The 21,128-nt window shown below is 42.2% G+C and overlaps 1 protein-coding gene across 2 annotated transcripts; it reads right to left on the reverse strand.

Annotated features, from left to right (window-relative positions):
* Nucleotides 1-2,168: 2,168 nt before the first annotated feature.
* On the reverse strand, nucleotides 2,169-19,061 carry TCTN3 (tectonic family member 3). 2 transcript variants are annotated; one of them, XM_082224964.1, is made up of 14 exons: nucleotides 18,835-19,061; nucleotides 18,539-18,680; nucleotides 16,764-16,885; nucleotides 15,930-16,060; nucleotides 14,982-15,090; nucleotides 14,018-14,136; nucleotides 13,333-13,368; nucleotides 12,957-13,031; nucleotides 12,723-12,848; nucleotides 10,860-10,955; nucleotides 9,807-9,904; nucleotides 9,358-9,523; nucleotides 8,179-8,304; nucleotides 2,169-5,643 (listed from the first exon to the last, which is right to left on the reverse strand). In XM_082224964.1, exons 1-14 carry the CDS (start codon nucleotides 19,028-19,030, stop codon nucleotides 5,416-5,418), a joined length of 1,770 nt encoding a protein of 589 aa, XP_082081090.1. In that variant the 5' UTR covers nucleotides 19,031-19,061; the 3' UTR covers nucleotides 2,169-5,415. The 2 variants fall into 2 exon arrangements, with proteins under 2 accessions (XP_082081090.1, XP_082081091.1); XM_082224965.1 differs by lacking the exons at nucleotides 12,723-12,848; nucleotides 12,957-13,031.
* Nucleotides 19,062-21,128: the final 2,067 nt, after the last annotated feature.

A 21,128-nucleotide genomic window follows, 5' to 3' on the forward strand; every position in this document is an offset into this window, starting at 1 on the left:
GCCCAGGCCTGGAAGTGCCCAAATGAGTTGTTTCTGTTTAAATGTACATTGTCCCAGCTTACCACCCTTACCTGGGTTGTCTTTGACAGCTCTGTGAGGCAAATCCTTATTACTGTGCAGACTTAAGCATGTTTGCTCAAGTAATCCCACAATTCAGTCAGATCTGCTTCCCTAACAGGATTGTAGGGATTGTAGCTTTATACCCATTTTACAGGTGGTGGACATAACTGAGGCAAAGGAAAAGTGGCTTTCATAGGCTACTCCATGGGTCCGTTGTGGGCAGGAATTGCCCAACTAGATTGCACTGCTGTCTCTGCTCTTAAAATATAAACCTCGTAAACCGTCTGGGCCTTGGGGCAAGCTAAAGTCTGGCATGTGGGCACAAAATTTCAAGACAGCAGCTGAACTGTGCAGTTGACAATTCATGTGCATCAGTATGCTAAAAGTTGGACGAGTGATTTATAGTGGCTTACTTTAAATGACAGGAGATTCCAGTTTTAGAATTACAAACTTAAGAACAGCATCACTCAGGGAACATATGGGCCTTATATTTCTGAAACATTTTTTGGAATGTGGTCAATTAAGAGAGAAAAGATGCTCTCAGCCTCCCCCTGCCACTTTATATGTTGCTTCATATTGATTTATGTTAGTAATGTATGCATTTTGTTTTGGGCATTCATTCAGAAAGTAGATTTTTGGCTTGTTGCTATGGCTCCCCTTAGTACAACACAGAATATCAGACAAAATATAATTTTAGTCTGTAAAATCCAAGTGCATATCCTTGCTCCATTATAAATCTTATTGAGTGACATTGTGCAGACTACCCTACCTCAAATAGGTTATAATTTGTAACATTTGTTCACTTTTTTAAAGCGGGATAAAAATTTAAGTTTAAAATGTCAAGACATGTAACCCACCTTGAGATAGGAAAGAAAAGGAGTTACTAATTTACTACTTGCACAAAAAAGTCCTGAAAGCCAAGAGGCCACTTCCTTTGCTTTTCAACCTTTCCACTGGAAGTATCTTGCTGGGAGAAATGGAGCAGAGCAGAGATTAAGAACTTTGTCCTGTCCCTCTTTGCTCAGCACACAAGGAACTTGTGGCAGAATTTAGTCTCACAAGGACAAATGCAGTATCTGTCTCTCTCCCAAACTGGAACTTTCTGCTTCAAAACAAATGAAGGGACAGTCCCTTTCAATCGTTTGGAAGTATATGGTATGCACTGGTATTCGACTCAGTTCAGCTGTCATACTACCCCCACGTGAGAAGACAGAGTGACAATTTGGACCTATACAATTGACCTGAAGCAGATATTATCGTATTGTAACATTGTCATATATTGTTCTATCAGAACAGGGTTTTAGAAAAATAAATAAAAAGAAACAAGTCAAAACAAAAGAGTCCAGGCTTCTTTCTGGAGACATTGAGGGGCAGGTCAGGAAACAGCTTGTTCCTAAGAGTTATCCATTAGGGAGTTGGCCTCATGCTTAAACACCTAAAGTCAACAAAAGCTGGACTTTGTTATTGCATGCTCTGTGAAGCCAAAGCCCAGACGGGCAAAATGCACTATACAGCTGGGACTCACACAGGAATCATGTGCTCCTTACAATCAGTACTCAGATATGGGTGCTGCGCAGCCAAGCTTCTAAAACACAAACCATAAAACTAAGATGCATGGAACAGCATATAGTCAGGGCTGCAATCCTAAGAACAGTCACTTGTAGGCATTCTCTCACTTCTGACTAAACATGGTCAAGAAAGTACGTGGCCTAAATGTTCCTTAAAGGCCACTTCTAGGAATATATGTGCCAATGACTGCTGAAAGTGAATTAAGGAGACAGAATGGGTTCTTATGGTTTGCCAAGGCAGAGCTTTATGAGACTTTCGTAGGAGTGTGAACGTTCTTTAAGCATCTACCTCTCACTGTGCGAATATGGGTCTGCACAATGGTGTGACTTTATGCTAAATAGGGGGACACTGACACCCTCCTACTAGAAACTACCTTTTGATAAGGGAGAAAAACACGGGGGAGGAATCTGCTCCTACAAAGAACATCTCACCCACAGAAACCCCACCTGCACTGAAGTTATTTATGAAATAGACTGCCCACAGAATTGAAATTAGCCTGCTTTTAAAAGAAAAATCAGTGGAATCACACATAAGGTGGCTGCAGTGGAAAGGGTATAGTGTTCTTTTTTATTTAAATCAAATACAATGTTTACAAAAGAGACACAAAGTAAGAAACAAACAAGTTATTCACATCAGCACCAATTGGTCAAGTCAGCCTAAATCCAGAATCCGGTTCCAATCACACACACACGTTTCTATTTCTGCAACACTGGACCAGTAGCTAACAGTTATCCATTTCCCCCATGTACGCAGTACCTAAGACAGTTACCAGCCAGTTTGCTATGGTTGGTACAGGTACAGATGGAGATTTCCAACACCGAGCAAAGACAATTTCTGCAGATATCTAAAGATATCATAATAAAAATTGAGTTTGTCCTATACTTTTTATCCACCAGGAAATGTAATAGTTTTTTAAAAACTTAAAATAGTTTCAATATCAGATTTTTCCTTTTTAAACTTTTTAAAAATACTCCTCCAGCATAAATTTCATCTGACTTAAGAATTGTCAATCTCATGTTCCCACTTTGTTAGAACAAAGTTTGTGAAATCTTTGAAGGAAATCATTCTTCATTCCTTATTATCCTCCAGTGCTGAAATTTTTATTTACAGTATCTTCATCTTTCTTTTGGGAAGCTCAGAGCAGCTTACACAAGTCTTTCAGAGAACCTTGCCTCCAAGTGAGCCCCACTTAGCACCATATACTCTTCAGCCATTCTCTGAACCAAAGAATGCTGAGGGACGATCACACACAAGAAAAAGTAGCTGAGATACACTTAGTAGGACTTTGCAGATAAAACCCGTAGCACCTCTCCAAGGTACTACTACTTACTACTTTTCAGATGAAGAAATCCAACAGTAGGGGTGGAATTTGATCAGAGGTGCAATCTGCACCCTTGTTTGTGGTATGTTCAGTGACATTTCAGTGGAAAAGAACTATAGAGTTGGAAGGGACCCCAATCTCCTCAATGCAGCATCTCAACTAAAGCATACATGGCAGACGGCTCTCTAACTTCTGCTTAAAAACCCCAAAGGAAAAAACCCCACGGAAGTAGTCCACCGTCTCTCGTGGGAGTCTGTTCCACTGTCGAATAACTCTTAACTATCAGAAAGTTCTTCCTGATGTTTAGTCAGAACCTCCTTTCCTGTAATTTGAATTCATTGGTTCGGGTCCTAGACTCCAGAGCAGGAGAAAACAAGCTTGCTCCATCTTCCATGTTATAGCCCTTTAGATAATTGAAGATTGCTGTATCTCCTCTCAGTCTCAGGGGACAAAACCTATAATTTCTTGCCACCCACACAAGCAGCCCAAGAAACACATTTTCACAGTGCTCATTTTTTGCCAGAACCCCAGGTGACATGAGGACGGACAAGCAAGGAACTGGGCCAAGGCATTATCACATGTGATTTCATATCACACTCCAACTGGAAAGCTGTAAATTACTAGTCCTCCTACTTGGACTTTGAGCCTAATTTTTCCTAAAGTGTCCTTATTTTAGAGTTGACAGGGTAGGGTCACTTTCTGCCTACCTCAAGATTCAAGGCAACTCTGAAACCATAGGCTTGAAGGTCACTCTTCAACTGATCATAGTGGACAATTTTGAGCAACAAAAGTTGAGATAGTTGGATTCTTTGGTATGAGACATATTATAAAGATATAGTATGTCATTTTGCTCCATTCCCCATTAGCAATGCCTCTCACTAAGCTTTTACTGTCCCGTAAGGGCTACAAAAGTAGACGGCGACCTGAAATTAGAAGACTTGAGATGTATACTGTAAAGGCAATACATTATCCCATGACAATGGGTCCCTCTACCTCTCATAGGCATCCTTTATTTAGGCTTTAATTTTACAACTATTGACCCTGAAAGTAAGAACCATTGAAGTTCATGGGACTTACTTCTGAGCAGAAATGTATAAAAATTGCACTCACAGGGTGTTTTAAAAAAGAAAAGAAAAAAGATTATTGTTATTTGATAACAAATAGGTATTATACATTTTTCCAGATGCTGGAAGAAGCTATAATTCTATTGTATTGCAGGGAAATGCTAAAAAGCAACTATGGTAGAACAGGCCTACACCAATTACTTGGACATGAAAGGTGTCATTACTGATATCTGTTAAACAGACCCGTATGCTGTGAAGCAATAAAGCAGAACAGAAATTATATTTGTCTCACATCAGATGCAGACAGGCAGAGTAATTATAACAAGATGCCACCACAAAATAATTTTTTATACACTGGCTTTGTTTAATAAGGCTGTTGGTTAAAGTGTAATATATTAGGGAAGAACTCTTCAGTAGGACATAGGTTGGAACACTCCTAAAATTAAAGCCCACTTCCCAAGCTCCCATAGTTAATAAACAAGTGTGCATAAGTTCTATAACATAAAAGGACATTTAGCATCAGTGCAGCTTTGTATCCTCTGCGATTGTGGAGAGATTTCTTTTTCAGTAATCATGTCCCAATTTGACTCCTCTAGGAAAGCCAGCCATAGTTAGTATAAAGGTAAGAGACAGGTATTATTGAGGTGAGTCATGAAAGGCGTGCTTGTTTTATCATGAAAAGAGGAATGATACTAGTTTTTAATGACAATCCATAAAGATAAAATAGTTTCATTTACAAAGTTGTGCGTTATCAAGTGTCCCAAGTTTCCCCCTAACAACAGACAAGGGAAAGCAGACTGAAAGCTATAGGACTTTCTACTTCTAGTGTTTTCTTCAAGAAATAATACGTCAGAGTTTGTGACTGGGAGCTTTTTCCTTGACTGAGATCTAAAGCAGCCTGAGATCGTCCTCAAGCACTTCCACACTGGCAAAGGTTTTGGGGGACGTAAGGGGCTGCATAGAAGAGGCTCACAAGCTTCAGAATGAGGAGGAAGAGTGCCCATGTCACTTTGGGTGCCACCTCTTTCTTCACCCATAAAGAGGCATGGCAAGTCACGTATGGCACAACTGTTAGCACTTACCCTCATGAGCTGAATACCATATTCATGTGTGGCATGTGCATTTGATCAGCTCACCATGGGCTGGTGAGTTTTCAACAGGTCACCACAAGTCCAGAGAGTGATGTACAGAGGTTCCTAGACTTGACTACAAGCATCGCAGTCATGTGACGCACAGTTTCCACTCTATACCCTCCACTAGGAGGAGACTGTTTCTTAAACGCACTTTCCCCCAAGAGTGCGTCCATTCTGATTCAGTCACTTCACAGCAAGCAATGCTATGTAATACAAGCAATGCCAATATGGCTCTTGCAGATCTTGTGCTTCTTATAAAAAAAGACGTTCATGAGACAAGTAATTTACAAAATGTTAATGTTACCAGCAGAGTACCAGGTAGGTTGCCTGAGCTGCTCCCAGCTCCACTCAATGCCACTTTAAAAGGGAAGAAGAAATCAAATGGAAGCTTCCAATAGGCTCTGGGCTGACCGCGGGGTGGCTCTGGCCATTTAGTAGCATCCGTGAAGGCAACTGTGGTTGTCAAAGGCAACATGTTCACCATGTTGCCAATGGACTGGAAGAAAAACAAAACTATCATTTTAGAATGTACAGAGCCTTGCTTGGTTCCTTGCTCCACAGGCCTCTTACACTAGTCCATCATAATTCAGAGCTGTTGCCTGAACATGAAAGGGAAGCCTGGGACATTTGTCTTGGGCTTGCGACATGACATGTTTGTCCTTGCTGTCTCTCAAAATAGGAGACTGGGACTACTCTACAGCAAATGGAACTGAAAAGAAAAGTGATATCCATTTCTATAGCTATTATTTCCCACCACCAGCTCCCCTTCCACCTTACCATTGACAGCTGCAAACCTGTCCTTTCTTCTTTCTTTGTGATGCATGAACAGACACAGAAGTGAAGAACACGGAGCCTAGAGACCATCCCCCCACCCACTGGACCTCCTGACACACAGCTATTAAAATTATTCTATCACCTGTTTAGCCTCCTCCTTCTGGCTGTGGACAGGAGCTGGAGGCTACACCTGGCATCCCTTGTGAGCTCTACAGTGGCAATAGGTGGTATTGCACTACACAGAGAACTAGTCTCTTGTCTTGCAGCGCTCTCTGTCAATGTAGCAGATTAATCCTAAACAACTCCTATAGTTCTTCCCTCACACTCTAGTGGACAGGAGCAGGCTTCTTCACTGATCTCCTAATATTTCCTAAAATTCTGGTTAAGTAGTATGAGTTATTATTTGTTACAATCATTTTTACTTTACTTTGGAAGACAGTTAATAAGTAATAGTGAAATACAGTGGTACCTTGGTTTTCAAACACCTTGGTTCCCAAACGTCAAAAACCCGGAAGTAAGTGTTCTGGTTTTTGAACGTTTTTCAGAAGCCAAACGTCCAATGCGGCTGTCGGCTATTGATTCCAGGGCACCTGCACCAACCAGAAGCTGCACCTTGGTTTTCAAACATTTCGGAAGTCAAACAGACTTCCGGAACAGATTAAGTTTAGCACTCTTGTTTTTACTATTTATTTTGCATTTTTGTTTTTGAGGCTTTTTCAGTTAATTTGTTTTTGTGGCTGTGTGGAACACAGTTCAGCTACTGACTGACTATGTGACTGCAGAAATGGATAAAAGTCCCTCATCCAAACAATGACTATCATCAGTGCAGGTAAGAATTATTTTTTAAATTTTTTTTAATCATCTACAATACTGTCTTTTTTATTTTATAGTACAGTATGTTGATTATTGCTTTCGTTTTATGGATCAATGGTCTTGTTAGATAGTAAAATTAATGTTAAATTGCTGCTTTAGGGGTTGTTTTTAAAAGTCTGGAATGGATTAATCTGTTTTGCATTACTTTCAATGGGAAAGTGCGCCTTGGTTTTGGAATGCTTTGGTTTTGGAACAGACTTCCAGAACAGATTACATTTGAGAACCAAGGTACCACTGTAATTCATTGGGCTGGTTCAGATTTATTGCTAAACTTACGGTTCAGCGAGGGGTGGGGAACCTCCAGCCTGCAGGCCAAATGCGACCCACCAGGCCTCCTCATTCAGCCCACCAGGTCACTTCCCCCCCAAACATCAGACAGTTCAGTCAGCCCCATGTTGGGCAAGATTCCTGCACTGCAGGGAGTTGGACTAGATCAGGGGTTGTCAACCTGGTCCCTACCGCCCAATAGTGGGCGTTTCAGGAGTCTAGGTGGGTGGTAGTGTAAGGTTACCAGATTTTTTTCAATGAATCCAGGGACACATTTCAACTTCCTACTAAGTAGATGGATTTTGTCAGGGGACTGATTTGTAAATCTGGGGACTGTCCCCAGGAAATGGGAACGTCTGGTAACCTTACAGTAGGGGGTTCTAGGGCACAAGCTGAATCCTCCTTCCATTGAGCACTGGTGGGCAGTAAGGAAATTTTACCAACAAGAAAGATGGATTAGTGGGTGGTAGGTATAAAAAGGTTGACTACCCCTGGACTACCCCTGGACCATGAACCTCATGGTCCCAACTCTACAATTCTATGAGCTACTAGTAAAGTTGATCCCTGCAGAAAGCAGAACTACCCAAAGCAGAAGCTGATGCATGGGGTATGCAATCCTGCTTGGTCACCCTCTTGCTTTAGGTGGTCCTGCCCAATTGTCAAAGTTGGCCTGCGGAGTGGGGAGGGAGAGAAAGATCTGGCCCCTGGTTTAGCCTTATGTGTACAAACAACATTAAGTCTTGGGCTCCCCTTTCTCCTCTGGCATGTGTCAGAGAAGATTATAGGAAGCATCTGCTTCTAGTTTTTAACTAAGCAAGTTTCTGAAATAGGGCAACTCTGGTAGGTTCAAACACTAGGTAGTGATCAAATCAGGATAATAAACCACTGTTTGATCCTAGCTTGTTTGAACTACTCAGAGTTTAAACAAACCAGAATTCACTGAGTTAAGATGCAACAGTGAGCTGTGGTTAGTTTAAAATCGAATGTAGCTTTCAGTCTTCTCTGGTGCACAAAAGAGGTCAGATGTGTGAACTCACTATAGCTCATACACTTTGCATTACATCTGAAATGGTCCAAAGAAACGAAAAACAGCCCTGAGACATTATTTGTGACAGACCTTCAGAGATTTGCAGAGATAATGGTATCGTGCTCCCAATATATGAGCTTGCGGATTAGACAGGAGGCCTAGGTGGGCCCATATCACTTGGATCTTCAGGGAAATGGGAACCATACAAAGCCCCTCCTAGAAAGAAAAGGGGAAATTCTAAATTAAATAAGCGTACTCCCAAAGAGCTGTATTCCTGCTGAGTAATCAGCAGTGCAAAGGGGAAGAATCAGAATTACTGCTAAATTTGTGCTCAAATACAGAGCAAAACATGATAGCTCTACTCTGCCTCCACAGTTGGAGGCAGTATGCTTCTGAACACCAGTTGCTGGAAACCACAGGAGAAGAGAGTGCCCTTGTGCTGGAATCCTGCTTGCATGTCCCACAGAGGACCTTACGGTCTTCAAGCAAAAACATCTTGGAGGTCCTGGGCCACAGGGAGGTTAGGCTGGCCTCAACCAGAGCCAGGGCTTTTTCGGCTGTGGCCCCAATCTGGTGGAGCGCTCTGTCACAAGAGACTAGGGGCCTGTGGGACTTGACATCTTTCCACAGGGCCTGCAAGACAGAGCAGTTCCACCAGGCCTTTGGCCAGGGCACAGCCTGACCTCCTCTTTTCTGTAATCCTCACAGAACTCTAGCCCAATGGTTGCCATTAATTTGATTTTGAATTGATTTTAGAATGAATTGATTTTAGAATGCTGTGTTACTTTTATTGTTGTTAGCTGCTCTGAGCCCGGCTTCGGATGGGGAGGGCGGGATATAAATAACATTTTGTTTTTATTATTATTATCTGGTTGGCCACTGTAAGAACAGGATGCTGGACTGATGCGGGCCATTGTCCTGATCTAAAAGGCTCTTTTGTGTTCTTATGAAGAGAGTGACATCTCAGAGGTAGTCAGAATTGCATGGGGATGCAGAAAATGATGTTTCTACAACTACCTCTCCTTTCATTGGGAGGAACAAAAGGAGACAAAAGACTTATGGCCCAGTTGAAGGAAGTTCTATGTGAATACATTAGGGACCTGTGAATGTGCCACTGGTCTTGGCAAAACACAATGTGCTCCAGCTTGACACGGTTAGAGGGAAGTTTCTTCTATAGGGTAGATGGTTGCCCTTTCATCCTTCAGGTGCTGTGGCAAAGCTTACAATAGGATGTCAGATACAAATATACTCTGTCTCTCTGCATATTACCTGTATTTTGCACCCCTGGGTGAAAATGTTGGTCCGCTCTCCTGGACGGCTTGGGTCAGCATTGCCAGTTATGGCCAAACCACCTAAGTTGTATGCTCCCTCAAAGGCTTGGTATAATGTCTCTTGGAAATGGCTACAGTTTGCTTCCTCCAGCTTGAAGGGTACGCTGGAAATCAGACAAAACAGGGAGCATCCATTGGTCTCATGGCAGTGAAACTTAACTACCATTCAGAAACACATTACCTTTACATTACTTCTCAGGAATTACTGAACTAGAACATGTCTAAATCAGTTCTTCAATGGAGGCACATTTGGTGAGAAGTTAAAATTATCCCTTGCCAAGTTCCTTAGTTTATGTGCTAAGCAGTGAACAGTCAGCTCTGATTTACAAAATTTGGCTGTCTATACAGGTCTGTACAAAGAGTGTAAACATTCAAGAGGAATATTACCTGAACTGGCAACTTGTCCTCACATTCTCTCTAAACTGTACTTTATACCTTTCAGTTGCTGAGCATTGACCATCAACTTGATTCTGTAAAATGGTTATCTGAGGAGAGAGGTGTCAGGAAACTAAACTAGATACAATGGAAACCAGAGAAACTGTCTTCGGTCTTGTGGACAGAAAGCAATTCCAAGTGTGTACATATGTACACAACTCCAATATGGTGTGTCCATACGTACACAATCATTTGTTTACATTTTAACTCATTCTCAGGTTTGGAGAATATCAACTACTGATAAATAATCTGAAATATTTTAAGACAAATGGTTTTAATATAATAAAATGCTAAATGATTACTACTTTAGCCTAAATGATGAAAAGGTAGCCAAACATGAACACCTCAACACTTTTGCCAATTCTCCAAATAAAAATATCCCCCCCCCCCCCAGTTGTGGGGCTGATTAAATGCAGCACATGAACAGCAAAGAGAATGCATTCTCAGTTGCTCTGTCTTGGGTATTATAGTGGGACATATAAAATACCACCTCATCTCCAAGAACCATTCACAGGCTGTTTATAATCCATAATTGGCTCATGGCAACTTCTTAACTGAACAGCTGGGCTCATCCACATGTTCTTTCTATTGGATCCAAAAACTTAGAAACAAAAGGATGTTGCACAGACCTGAAAACAATTGAAAAGCCAAGTGCAGGAATAAACAAAGAAGTATATAATAGCATATACACATTATCACATCAGCCTACAGCTTTTTAAGAAAATCTGAGGCCAGCGGATCAAGTAATACATTGCAGATAGCTCTGCGGGATTATCTCATTCGTAGTTAAAAGTGTGAGGTGGTTACTAATACCAAGAGCATTAATTCTGGGCCTTGGTTCTCACAGGGCATTCACATATGTATTAATATATGCAGTGATATGAAGAACAGTGGGTGAAGTCAAAATCTTCTGTACAGCTCTACAATCATCTAAGACCTAAGGGTACACTCCTGGTACCGGCTACACTCCTGATACTAGATCAAACACAGTGCCAGAAAGGATACATGCTGCTGGGTGCCATTATACAGAACTATCAGTGGTGCTCCTATGATATATCCAGGGTTCCCACTTCTCTGTTTGGTGAGAGAAGCGCTCCTGCTCTGCAAGAGACAAAATAAATTACATGAACCTTATTATACCATCATTTGTACATACTTTGAAATACAGTAATTAGTAAGGGACAAAATTCAAACCTGGCCTAATGGTTAGGATTGACATGCCAAAGAAGTGGGAGCTGAGCCCACTCATGCCAGACGAAGGGGGCCTTGTTTTGTCATTACACATACTAAAATCCTATAATAGTGCATTGAAGTACCATACATGAATCTACTGACCCAACACCGCAGTGATGGATTATAGATAATCTTGGGGCACTGTCAGACATGTGAATGAAATGGAAATAAAAAAGAACACTGTCTAATACACCAGGCAGGAATCCTTGCATTATGCAGCTGCTCCCATGTGGTGTTATAAGGCAACAAGAAATGTAAGCAGCAATTTGAAGGACAACAGTGGAAGCAGTTTTGCAGAGATTTGCAAGAAGTCTCTTCCCTAGTGAAAAGCAAGAGAAGAAATTATGTTGCCATCATGTTCTGCTTTAGTCATGATTACGTCAAAGTTAATAGATGAGCAACTTGCAGCATTATTTCCTTTTATATGTGTGTGTGATTTATAGAAAGGCTACATGTCTTTTAGACAAGCAATAAGTATGCGAAGTCAGCATCTGTGGCACATCTTTCATTCTCTAAGCAATTGGAGAATTACTGACATAGGCAGAAGAGAAAAAGTGGCAAGGAAAGGCAAAGAATGAGGATGATTAGTTTGTGTTTGATGCAGAGGGAAAGAGAGTATAGTTTGCCCAGAAATTCATACTCTTATCTCCTCTGCACTGTCTTCGTGACTCTTATCAGTCACATGGACTCAGACTATGGGCATATCTACCACGGCACTCCACTCTCCAAAATAAGTCACCAGGCAGACATAGCAAAAAAAAAATTATCAGTATACACAAATAACTGGTATTACAGGAAGTGAGTTTATGAGACTAATGCCATTGTAAGCAATTGGTGGTCTATTCATCTGCTTTACTCTATTGTTTATGTGATTGCTTCACAGGTACACAAAGTGAGAGACAAATTTAGCAGATGGAAGGAGAAAAAAACCAATTTAAATACTTTCTAGTCTGTTTACCCCTCCATCATCACAGCTTGTGTAAGAGTTGATCAGAATCTAAGATTACAGGCAAAGCTAAAAGTGTACTAGACAAAGTGCACAGATTCTGTACAGATTGAATACTAAAAACTCAGAATCTTCTTAGAACTGCTGGTGTTAACCAACTAGACAAAAGAAGTTTCCAAAACATTGTACCCTTCCCCTTTCAATGCATCCAAGGCCTATCTCCATTTAGAAATGTTTGGCATACCATTTCAAAGCACTGATAGCTTCCATTCCCTAACTCCAAAATTAATTTGCATCACTTTGATAAACAGGATGGAGACTTCTCCAACTTGATGTCAGACCTACAAAATGCTTCTTTGGTGCAGCAGCCTGAGACTTTGACAGCCTTGAGAAGAACCTAGACTTCTACGCCATCACAATTGTTCTGCAGCACAAACTCAATCCTTTCTTTGATCACATACGGCCAAGAAATAAATATGGAGCCACACGTGCAAGACCGTTTTGTGTTTCAGAGTAGCCATCTCACTTCCACAACAGCACCACCATTGAGGCCCATGACAGTAGAATACTGACTCTGGGTTCCATTCTCATTGGGCTCTTAACACATCAAAGGATCCAGTTGCACACAATGGCCCCAGCCCAACCCTTTTCCCCACAGTCCAAGAATGCATATAAGAACAAACACTGACCCCAAAATGAAGAGAAAAGCGCTGCTGCAGTGTGGCTCTTGGATTCCCAGATATACTGGCAACTTTGAATTGTACAGACACTTTCTGAATTCCATGAATCCCATTGAACTCCACCTCATAGCTCACCTAAAAGTATGACATACATGTCAGAGAGAGACAAGGTATGAACTTAGGCCTCAGGTCACCTCCCCACACCTCTATTAATGAGGACAGCACTTGAAGAACTAATGATACCTCAGAAACAACATTGTGGCACGTGCTACCACTTAGTGAAGGAGATGCAGGCTCTGAAACAGGGGTGATGTTGACCTGGAGACATGAAAGATATTTTCAGTTCTCATATCATATTTATCTTCACCCACATAATCTATCCACAGTCATCTTAGACTAGGGGCATTCGAAACTTCCAACCCACTTCACAAAAAATAATCCTCACACTATTCTGCTACATGCAGCGGGAAACTTAAGCATTCCCTTGAGACCATATACAAATAAACTAGCATCTTTACAACACTCATTTCTTTGTGTATAGCTAGATCCACAATTCCCAGTCCATTTTCTAGACTATGTTTCAAAATTATCACTAGGCAAAAACAAGCTAAAATCTCACCTGTATGGGTTGGAAAATAGTCATGTTGACTGGGACCTGAAAAATGAAAAGCCAGCTATACTTTAGTGTCTGCACAAGATAATGATTTACAAACCTTTGATCCCAATCTTACAGTCTTGTCTTCTTTACAGTGTTCTTTTATCTATTGGGGATGAGGCATTATTTAGGACTAGGCAAGAAAAAGGTTTATTGAGCCAATAAATTTTGAACTCTGCTGGTTCTTCTTCAGGGAAATTCAGAGAACAGTAATTCAAAATTCAGATGTGCTACCTCATCTATTTTTTACCATAAGAAATAAAAAAGGTAGCACATCTGAATTTCCCTGAAGTAGAGTTAAAAATGTGTTGGATCAATAAACCTCTTTCTTGTAAATCCCATTGTTTTGCTTTTGTTTCCAGTTGCTTTTTTTTAAGGTGGGGGTTCTTATTTTTGCTGGACATTACTTAGGAAAAATCTCTTCATTTGTAGGCCCCAAATACTCTTTATGCCTGTAGTAGGCCAACAGAAATATCAATTGCTTCCCCAATATTTCAAGGTATTCGACAATAAAAAGAAATATTTTTAAACCTATTCTTCATTTGGCAAGGAAGCAGAAGACTCAAATGTGCTTAGGAAATGTGGAAACATACTTGAATTGGGAAGGATAACAAATACTATACCAAAATAGCAAAATAAAAAGAGTTACCTTCAGGACACTGAAGCCACGGTAGTATGAAGCTGCATCCAGTGCAGGGTCAGTGGTGCAGCTGCTTGTTAAGTCAGTAAGGATCCGAATGCAGCTTGTGTTTTTGCTCTCCAGGAAACCTAAGTAATTAACAAGTCACATAAGCGGGTAGGGTCACGCAGTAAATGTCATCCTAATGCACAGGAATCCACAAATGCAGTCAACTGGGTAATCCAACCTGCAACGTGCCATGGTGTGTGTATGTCTTAAATTCAGAACTCCCAACACCAGGCTTCAACATCTTATTACCTGGCTGTGCCACCAACACACTGTATTAACTGCAAGTCTGACAGACTAAGCACTGTACTTCCAAGGCATTGCCTGGGTTGTAGGGCCAAGCCTAGTTAAGTACTCAGTCAGTGCATCAAATTCCTGTCCACTGAGACCTATAAAGCCCTAGCCTAACCTGTTCATCAGCAACTCAGTCCAGAGAGCAACTTGCCTCAGCAAAGAAGACCTCAACTAGCTACACTTTTGCTGTAGCCTGGTTTGACCCACTGCCTTGGATTATGCTGCCAGACTTTGACCCTTTAGTCACTGCCTCTGAAACCCATCTTGCCCATCTTAGACTGTATTACCTGCTTCTTTACCACAGGAGAGATAAGTATTTTAAATGCTGCTGGCAACACTGAAGGGCTCTTTCAAAATATTAAGTTGCATATTGTGTTGGAAAGCAGATCATATCACAGCTTGAAACAAAAATGTTGTTATGCACTGTGCACTCTATTGCTAACTCGCTCTCTACCACCACCACCCCACTTGTCAGGCAGCAAAAAAGAGAGGAACTCCTTTATATTTGCCATTGTACAGAGGAAGCCAAAAAACTCATTAGCTGCTAAAAACAATTACTCAGCACTAAACTCCAACGAAGTTTGTGGAGCTCAACTAACAGATGTCAGGACTTTGCTGAAGATCTCATGCTCACCAGCAGGATTCTCATCAATGCAAAGTTGGCTGGTTCCAATGCCCACTGGTTGTTTGAGTATACTTAATACAGATGATGCAGCAAAGTAAGTCTGTATAGGATCTCCCACCTGAAATGAAAACAGAGGGTGCTATTCAACTAAGTTTCATTCAGAGTAGACCTACTGAAATGAATGAACCTAACTTATGTTGATTAATGCCAGTAGGTCTACTCTGAGTAAAGCTTAGTTGAAGAAGAATTATTTTATTATTTATACCCCATCCATCTGGCTCAGTTGTCCCAGCCACTCTGAGCCGCTTACAACACATATAATAACAAAATGAAACATTAAAAACTACACGAAATAATACCACCCAGAGCTGAAAAGGAATCACTAAGAGCAAAGCACACACAAGAGAGGCCCATAATCATCTATTCTACTGCATGAGGATGAGCATTTAAATACAGTGGTACCTTGGGTTACAAACGCTTTGGGTTACAAACTCCACTAACCCGGAAGTAGTTGTGAACTTTGCCCCAGGATGAGAACAGAAATTGTGCAGCGGCAGGCCCCATTAGCTAAAGTGGTACCTCAGGTTAAGAACAGTTTCGGGTTAAGAACGGACCTCTGGAACAAATTAAGTTCATAACCTTAAACTGTAAACTTAGGAACACAGGAAGCTGCCTTATACTGAATGAAACAACTGGTCTAGCTAGTTCAGTATTGTCTACATAGACAGTTTCAGGAAGAAGCCTCTCCCAGCCCTAACCAGATATGCTGAGAATTGAGCCTGGAACCTTACTGTAAATTACTAGGAAGGCTTCATCCATAGAGGAAGTATGGAGATTGAAAAGGAAAACTTAACCCTGACCTCTTCTGTCTAGATATTCTGCCTAGATTTTCTAGAAGCAGCCTTCTCACCACGAAAACCTCAAGAGAAAATCCTTGATAACAAGAGGCTAACTCACCCGGTAAAAGGCAGATGGTGATGACAGAACTTGATCAGGCAAGTTGAAAGAAGACCCTCCATATTGCGCTGAAAGTGCTGGAAAGTTGACTTTTGTAACGACCTGTGGCTGCTGTAAATAGTTCAGCTTTGCTATATGTAGAATAGCGGCGGGGGGGGGGGGCGAGAAGGGATACATGCAACCGAAACATCACGGTGTTAAAATGAAATCTCATTCCCCTTTGCAAATCTGAACTCCTTCTAGAGGGAAGAATTTTATAAGGCAAGCTATAGGACTTGGTGCTTGTTAAAAGTTTTCTTCTCCACTCTCTGTTAGAGGGCACAAAAATATTGAATGACTGCAATCTCAACAGACGTCAGGATTAGAGGTTTTATTATCCTAGTACAATATTTTCTTGCTCTGCTACTACAGGATGCTCCCTTTTACGCGTTGCACTGGATATACAATGCATAAACACTGGGGAGCTCTGGTCCTCAGAATAATGAAAAAATCATGCAAAAGGCTCTTGGGGAGTACATAAATGAAGACAGCACCTTGTGTCACACTCTGTGGAACATCAAAGAGCGTACAAAATTGCAACTTTGATATTAGTAAGGGAATTGTAGACAGTTCAGAAACAAAGTGGGTAGAGTTGGCAACAGGATGTCACCAGCTTCTATGAAGCAAACCTCTTTCCTTGCTCTAAAAGGAAAATATATATAAATGAACAGTTCATTATCTGTCCTGTATAAATGAAAATTAGCAAGTACAATCTGCACTTCTATTTTTAAAATCAGCTTCAGAGAAGAACCTTGACCAAACAGAATAGGAACCTAGATACTGATCTAAACTTACGATCATTTAACTCCACACAGAAGAGCAATACACATCCACCAGGACCAGGAAGGACATCAGTACGGTAAGGGGTGTTATTTTGGAAAATTGTGGATTTTTCCAAGCACACCTGACTCACAGCCCTAATAAGAAAACAAAAACACACAAAACCACACCACAGGAGCGTTATTTAGGCAAACACAACTCAATAATATATTTCCTGAAGCACTTGCCTATTCTGTGATTGGGTGACCTAGCAATCTGTCACTCAAAACCACCCGAATATAAGACACTGTGCATATTGATATAGTCCCTGCATTAGTTTGTCATCCATCCTGTAACCAACTTGAGAGGCTATCAACATCAGAAGTCACTATAAGGATAATTTTTACTATGTTAAGTTTGCCTAGTACAGTGGTGCCCCGCAAGACGGAAAACTCGCTAGACGAAAGAGTTTTCCATTTTGGAGGTGCTTCGCAAAACGAATTTCCTATGGGCGTGCTTCGCAAGACGACAATGTCTTGTGAGTTCCTGCTGGTTTTTTCCCTCCCCCCCTTTTTCTAAGCCGCTAAGCCGCTTATCAGCTGATCCGATCAGCAGATCAGCCGCTAAAAGCCCTAATAGCGCTAATCCGCTAATCCTTCAATGGGCTTGCTTCGCAAGACGAAAAAACGTTAGACCATTATTTTGCTTTAGTATTTTATTTTTGTTGTGATTGTGCATACTTGCTCTCCCCCCCTTTCTTTTTAAAAAATAATTCCTTTAAAATGAATGGCCTAATTAGGTTTTTAAGCAATACTAGTTTCTGGACACACTCACAGTTTGCGCCCCCCCCCCCCCGATCATTTGATCTATGCTACTGGTTTGAAATGCATGGGAGCACTGGCGGGTCAGAAGAGGAGTGCGGGGGGAGCGCACTGCCCCCGGCAGAACAATCCCAGTGGGTGCCATCGTGGTCCCCCCCGCGCTGGGTGTCATGCCCCCAGGACATGCACCACACCCCTACGGGCAGCACACCCCATCCCTGGGGCGTATGCCAGCCCCACCCCTGCCTGCTCTCCGCCCCCTGGTGCCGGAGCATGAATCTCCGCCACTGCTTGGGAGGTCAAGCAGGGTGACTGGCTGAAGCTGTCAGGCATGAGACTTGGAATTTGGCTGGCAGTATCCCTGCTTATAGGCAACTATAAGCAATCCTGTACTCTGTTGACCAAGTGAGCTGGGTGCTACCATCATTGACAAACAATATCTATCTTGAATGACAAACAATATCTATCTTGAACACTCATGCAGAGGTCTTTCCTAGCCCAGCTACCTGAGATTTTATTACCCAGAGATACCATGGCTTCAATTTGAAACATGCAACACATGTGCTTTACTTCTAAACAACTAGCCTGCCTTTCTTTTGTAAAAGAAAAGCAAAGGCAGCAATATTAGTAGCTCAGAAAAAGATGCCTTTCCCCTTCCCACATCTTTATAGGACACAAGATAAAGGGGTACTCTCACTTAACCTTTCCCTCTAACTCTGCTTGCAAGTTGTCTACAAACCAGTTGGACATACTCATGCCTTTTTCTTAGACACTTAGAGACCTTCAGGGCAGAACATACTAAAACTTACATTCTTACTCTTTCACTAATGTGTTTATTGCTCCTGTCAGAATTCTCCAGCATAGGTGTGCAAACCTCCTATCCACCCAAACAGTACTCATGGTTCTGATCACTGCCACCACCAAGCACCCTGGCTGAATGAAGCTAACAGACTCACTCAGATCCCAGCCCACCCATATGTCTTAACACACCTGGTGCTGCCTGGAAGACAAAAAGAGAAGGGACATTCAGGGCCCCCCGTGCTACAATCTGAGCCACAGCTTGAATCACAGCAGCAGTTGAGGTCGCAGAAGCCTGGGTGCAGATCACAGGGGCAGATCGACGAAGAAGCGCCTGTGGGGGACAGAGAAAGAGTTAGAACTGAATGCGGTAAGGAGGCTGTGAACTGAGAAACGGTCTCGGTAAAGTGTCGCCTAAACGGGATGAGCGGGGCGCAGGGTTATTCACATATTGCCTTTAGGGCACCCTCAGCCTCTCCCTCCCTCACCAGCTCTGGGTTCGAGTCTCTCTTTCCTCTCGACTTCGGCCGCCTCACTGATGGGCGCCTCACTGGGGCTCGTCTCGTTCGTGGGCGCTTCCTCTGCTTCCAGAGTGCTGTTTGCATCCCGGGGCTTCGCCTTCCCCGACGCCACGACCGACAACAGGAGCAGCAACGAGAGCATCGGCTGTGCGGCGGCGGCCATAGCGGACGCATCGCCCCGTTGCTAAGAAACGGCAGTCGCACGTTCATGACGTATAGGCTCAAAAGAAGTACGTCAGTCTCCGCCGCTTCTGTGTATCCGTAAAACTATAGAAGTAGGAAGTGAGAGGAGTGAAAGCGCAGTCTCCGAAGTTTGTAGATAATTGTTTGCTGAATTTTACTGTAGCTGTGATTGGGAAACAGCAAACAAAAGGCAGCAACAAACGAAATTAGCACCAGACAGCAGTTAATTCTCTAGCTCAGCGATAACCTATGAATAGATGTTTTTAAAAAGTTTTTTTTTGGCAAATATTAAAAAATAGCGGATTTGTTTCCCTTATTGGAGCATATTAACAGGGAGGGATCCCTCCAGCTTCTCACTCTTTGGTAATGATTAGGATATTTAAATAGCATCTGATATTTGGTGAACCAAGATTGTAATTAGGTATGCTGTTACTATATTATTCTGAAACCTTATTACTTTTTATTTGGCCAAAACCAAACAAACAGTAAGCGGGTTTTTTCTCTCCTCTTAATAGCACTGACAATATCAACACAGCTTATGTCGCTGGTTTGGGGAGGGGTTGTGGTGTTGCAGTCCACTGTTAAGATTGCAGCGGTGGTGCCGATGTTGGTTTGCGTTTCCCGCCAAAAATCCCCTGTAAAAAAACACTTCAGCTTGAACGATGTTTGCAAATTTAAAATAAAAATAAAAATGCATTTTCCACACGCAATAAGACCCGAGGTAGAAAAGGCGTGAAGTCTCTGTTACCACTTTAGGCGTATGAGGTGGGGGACACTGGCTGCTGCCCCGTTACATTTATGGCATAATTCAGTTCTAAGCGCAATTGCGCCCCTAGAGTTCCAATGCAAATTCGGGAATTTTATAGCCGGAGAATAACTTTCGTTTGTATATGGATAGTTAAGAGCTTTTGCGGAGGCGAAGAAGACCTACTCTTCTCTTCCTTAGGCTGGGGCTACAGGGAATAGGAAGGCATAGCCGAGGGATGCATCTTTGTAGGGGGTAATGCGGACCAGCAGTTAAATTTGCTGGTCTGGGAATAATACTTTTAATAGCCAGCCGTTTCCCGCTGCTACTCTGAGATGGATCTGGCTGGGGTTACATTTAAAGTACGACACCCCCCAGTCCCGCCGGCGAACTGTACTTTGTTGTTGGTGGAGTGTATTGTGATGGGTTAACTACTTTGGGGATAAATGTATAGTGTGCATAGGAGCCAACTCCTAGGGGCCCCAGGTCCCTTCGGCCCCACAATAAAATATTTGAGGGGCAGCCGCCCCCCAGTTGATGGGCATTGCCACTCAAATAGCGTGCGTGTACTGAGTCAAGTGATTGATTATGCGGGGGTGAGACTTACCTGGGCTCCCCCAATATTTCATACAAGTTGGCACCCCGATAGTGTGTATGAGTTTGTATGCTTTTGTAATTCACCAGCAGGGAGCAGCAGAGAAACTGGTTAGAATGGGGAAGGAGGACCTGAGACTATTCTGGTTTGAAAACGGGACCAGGTTCAAAGCGAGGGGTGGGGGGATTAATAGCAAGCGGGGCGATGCTGATCTGGGGCATGATTCGTATGCCTGAGTCAACTTCAAATAGGGAGAATCTCTCTCTCTCTAGATCTGCAAAAGAGGGATCTGGAGTGTTATTGCTTCTGGACGTGCTCAGTTATCCAAAGCTCTAGTTATAAGGCTTGGGCATCACCTTCAACGTTCCATTTATAGCCCGTGTGATTTGTTCCACCCCATGCTTTTTGCTACAAATCCTGAACGGATACATTAGAAATTCCTTTTAACTGGGGGAGGGAGAATATAGCATCATGTTGTTGTGCAGCAGCTATCTCTGACCAGGAACACACAATACAAATCCAGAAAATGGTATGTGTGTGACCCCATTCTGAATGCAGGATGCAATCACTAATGTGCTAAGTTTTATATATAAGACAGATAGATAGATGATTGATTGATTGATTGATGATAGATAGATTAGATAGACTATCATTTCATTTGACATAGCTTGTATGGCTTTGTCTTCCCGCATGAGCACCACTAGGGGTCACCAAAACCAGACCTAGACAAGTGTACAG

The sequence above is a fragment of the Podarcis vaucheri genome (genome assembly GCF_965113315.1).
Source record: "Podarcis vaucheri genome assembly, chromosome: 5".
Taxonomy (NCBI): Eukaryota; Metazoa; Chordata; class Lepidosauria; order Squamata; family Lacertidae; genus Podarcis; species Podarcis vaucheri.

Coding starts and splice junctions, on each gene's coding strand:
- TCTN3 (XM_082224964.1), bottom strand. CDS start 19,030: ATGGCCGCCGCCGCACAGCCGATGCTCTCGTTGCTGCTCCTGTTGTCG. Junction 12,849..12,956: donor GCCACAATGTTGTTTCTGAG/GTATCATTAGTT, acceptor TCATACTTTTAG/GTGAGCTATGAGGTGGAGTT. Junction 5,644..8,178: donor ATCTCTGCAAATCTCTGAAG/GTCTGTCACAAA, acceptor TTTTTCTTCCAG/TCCATTGGCAACATGGTGAA.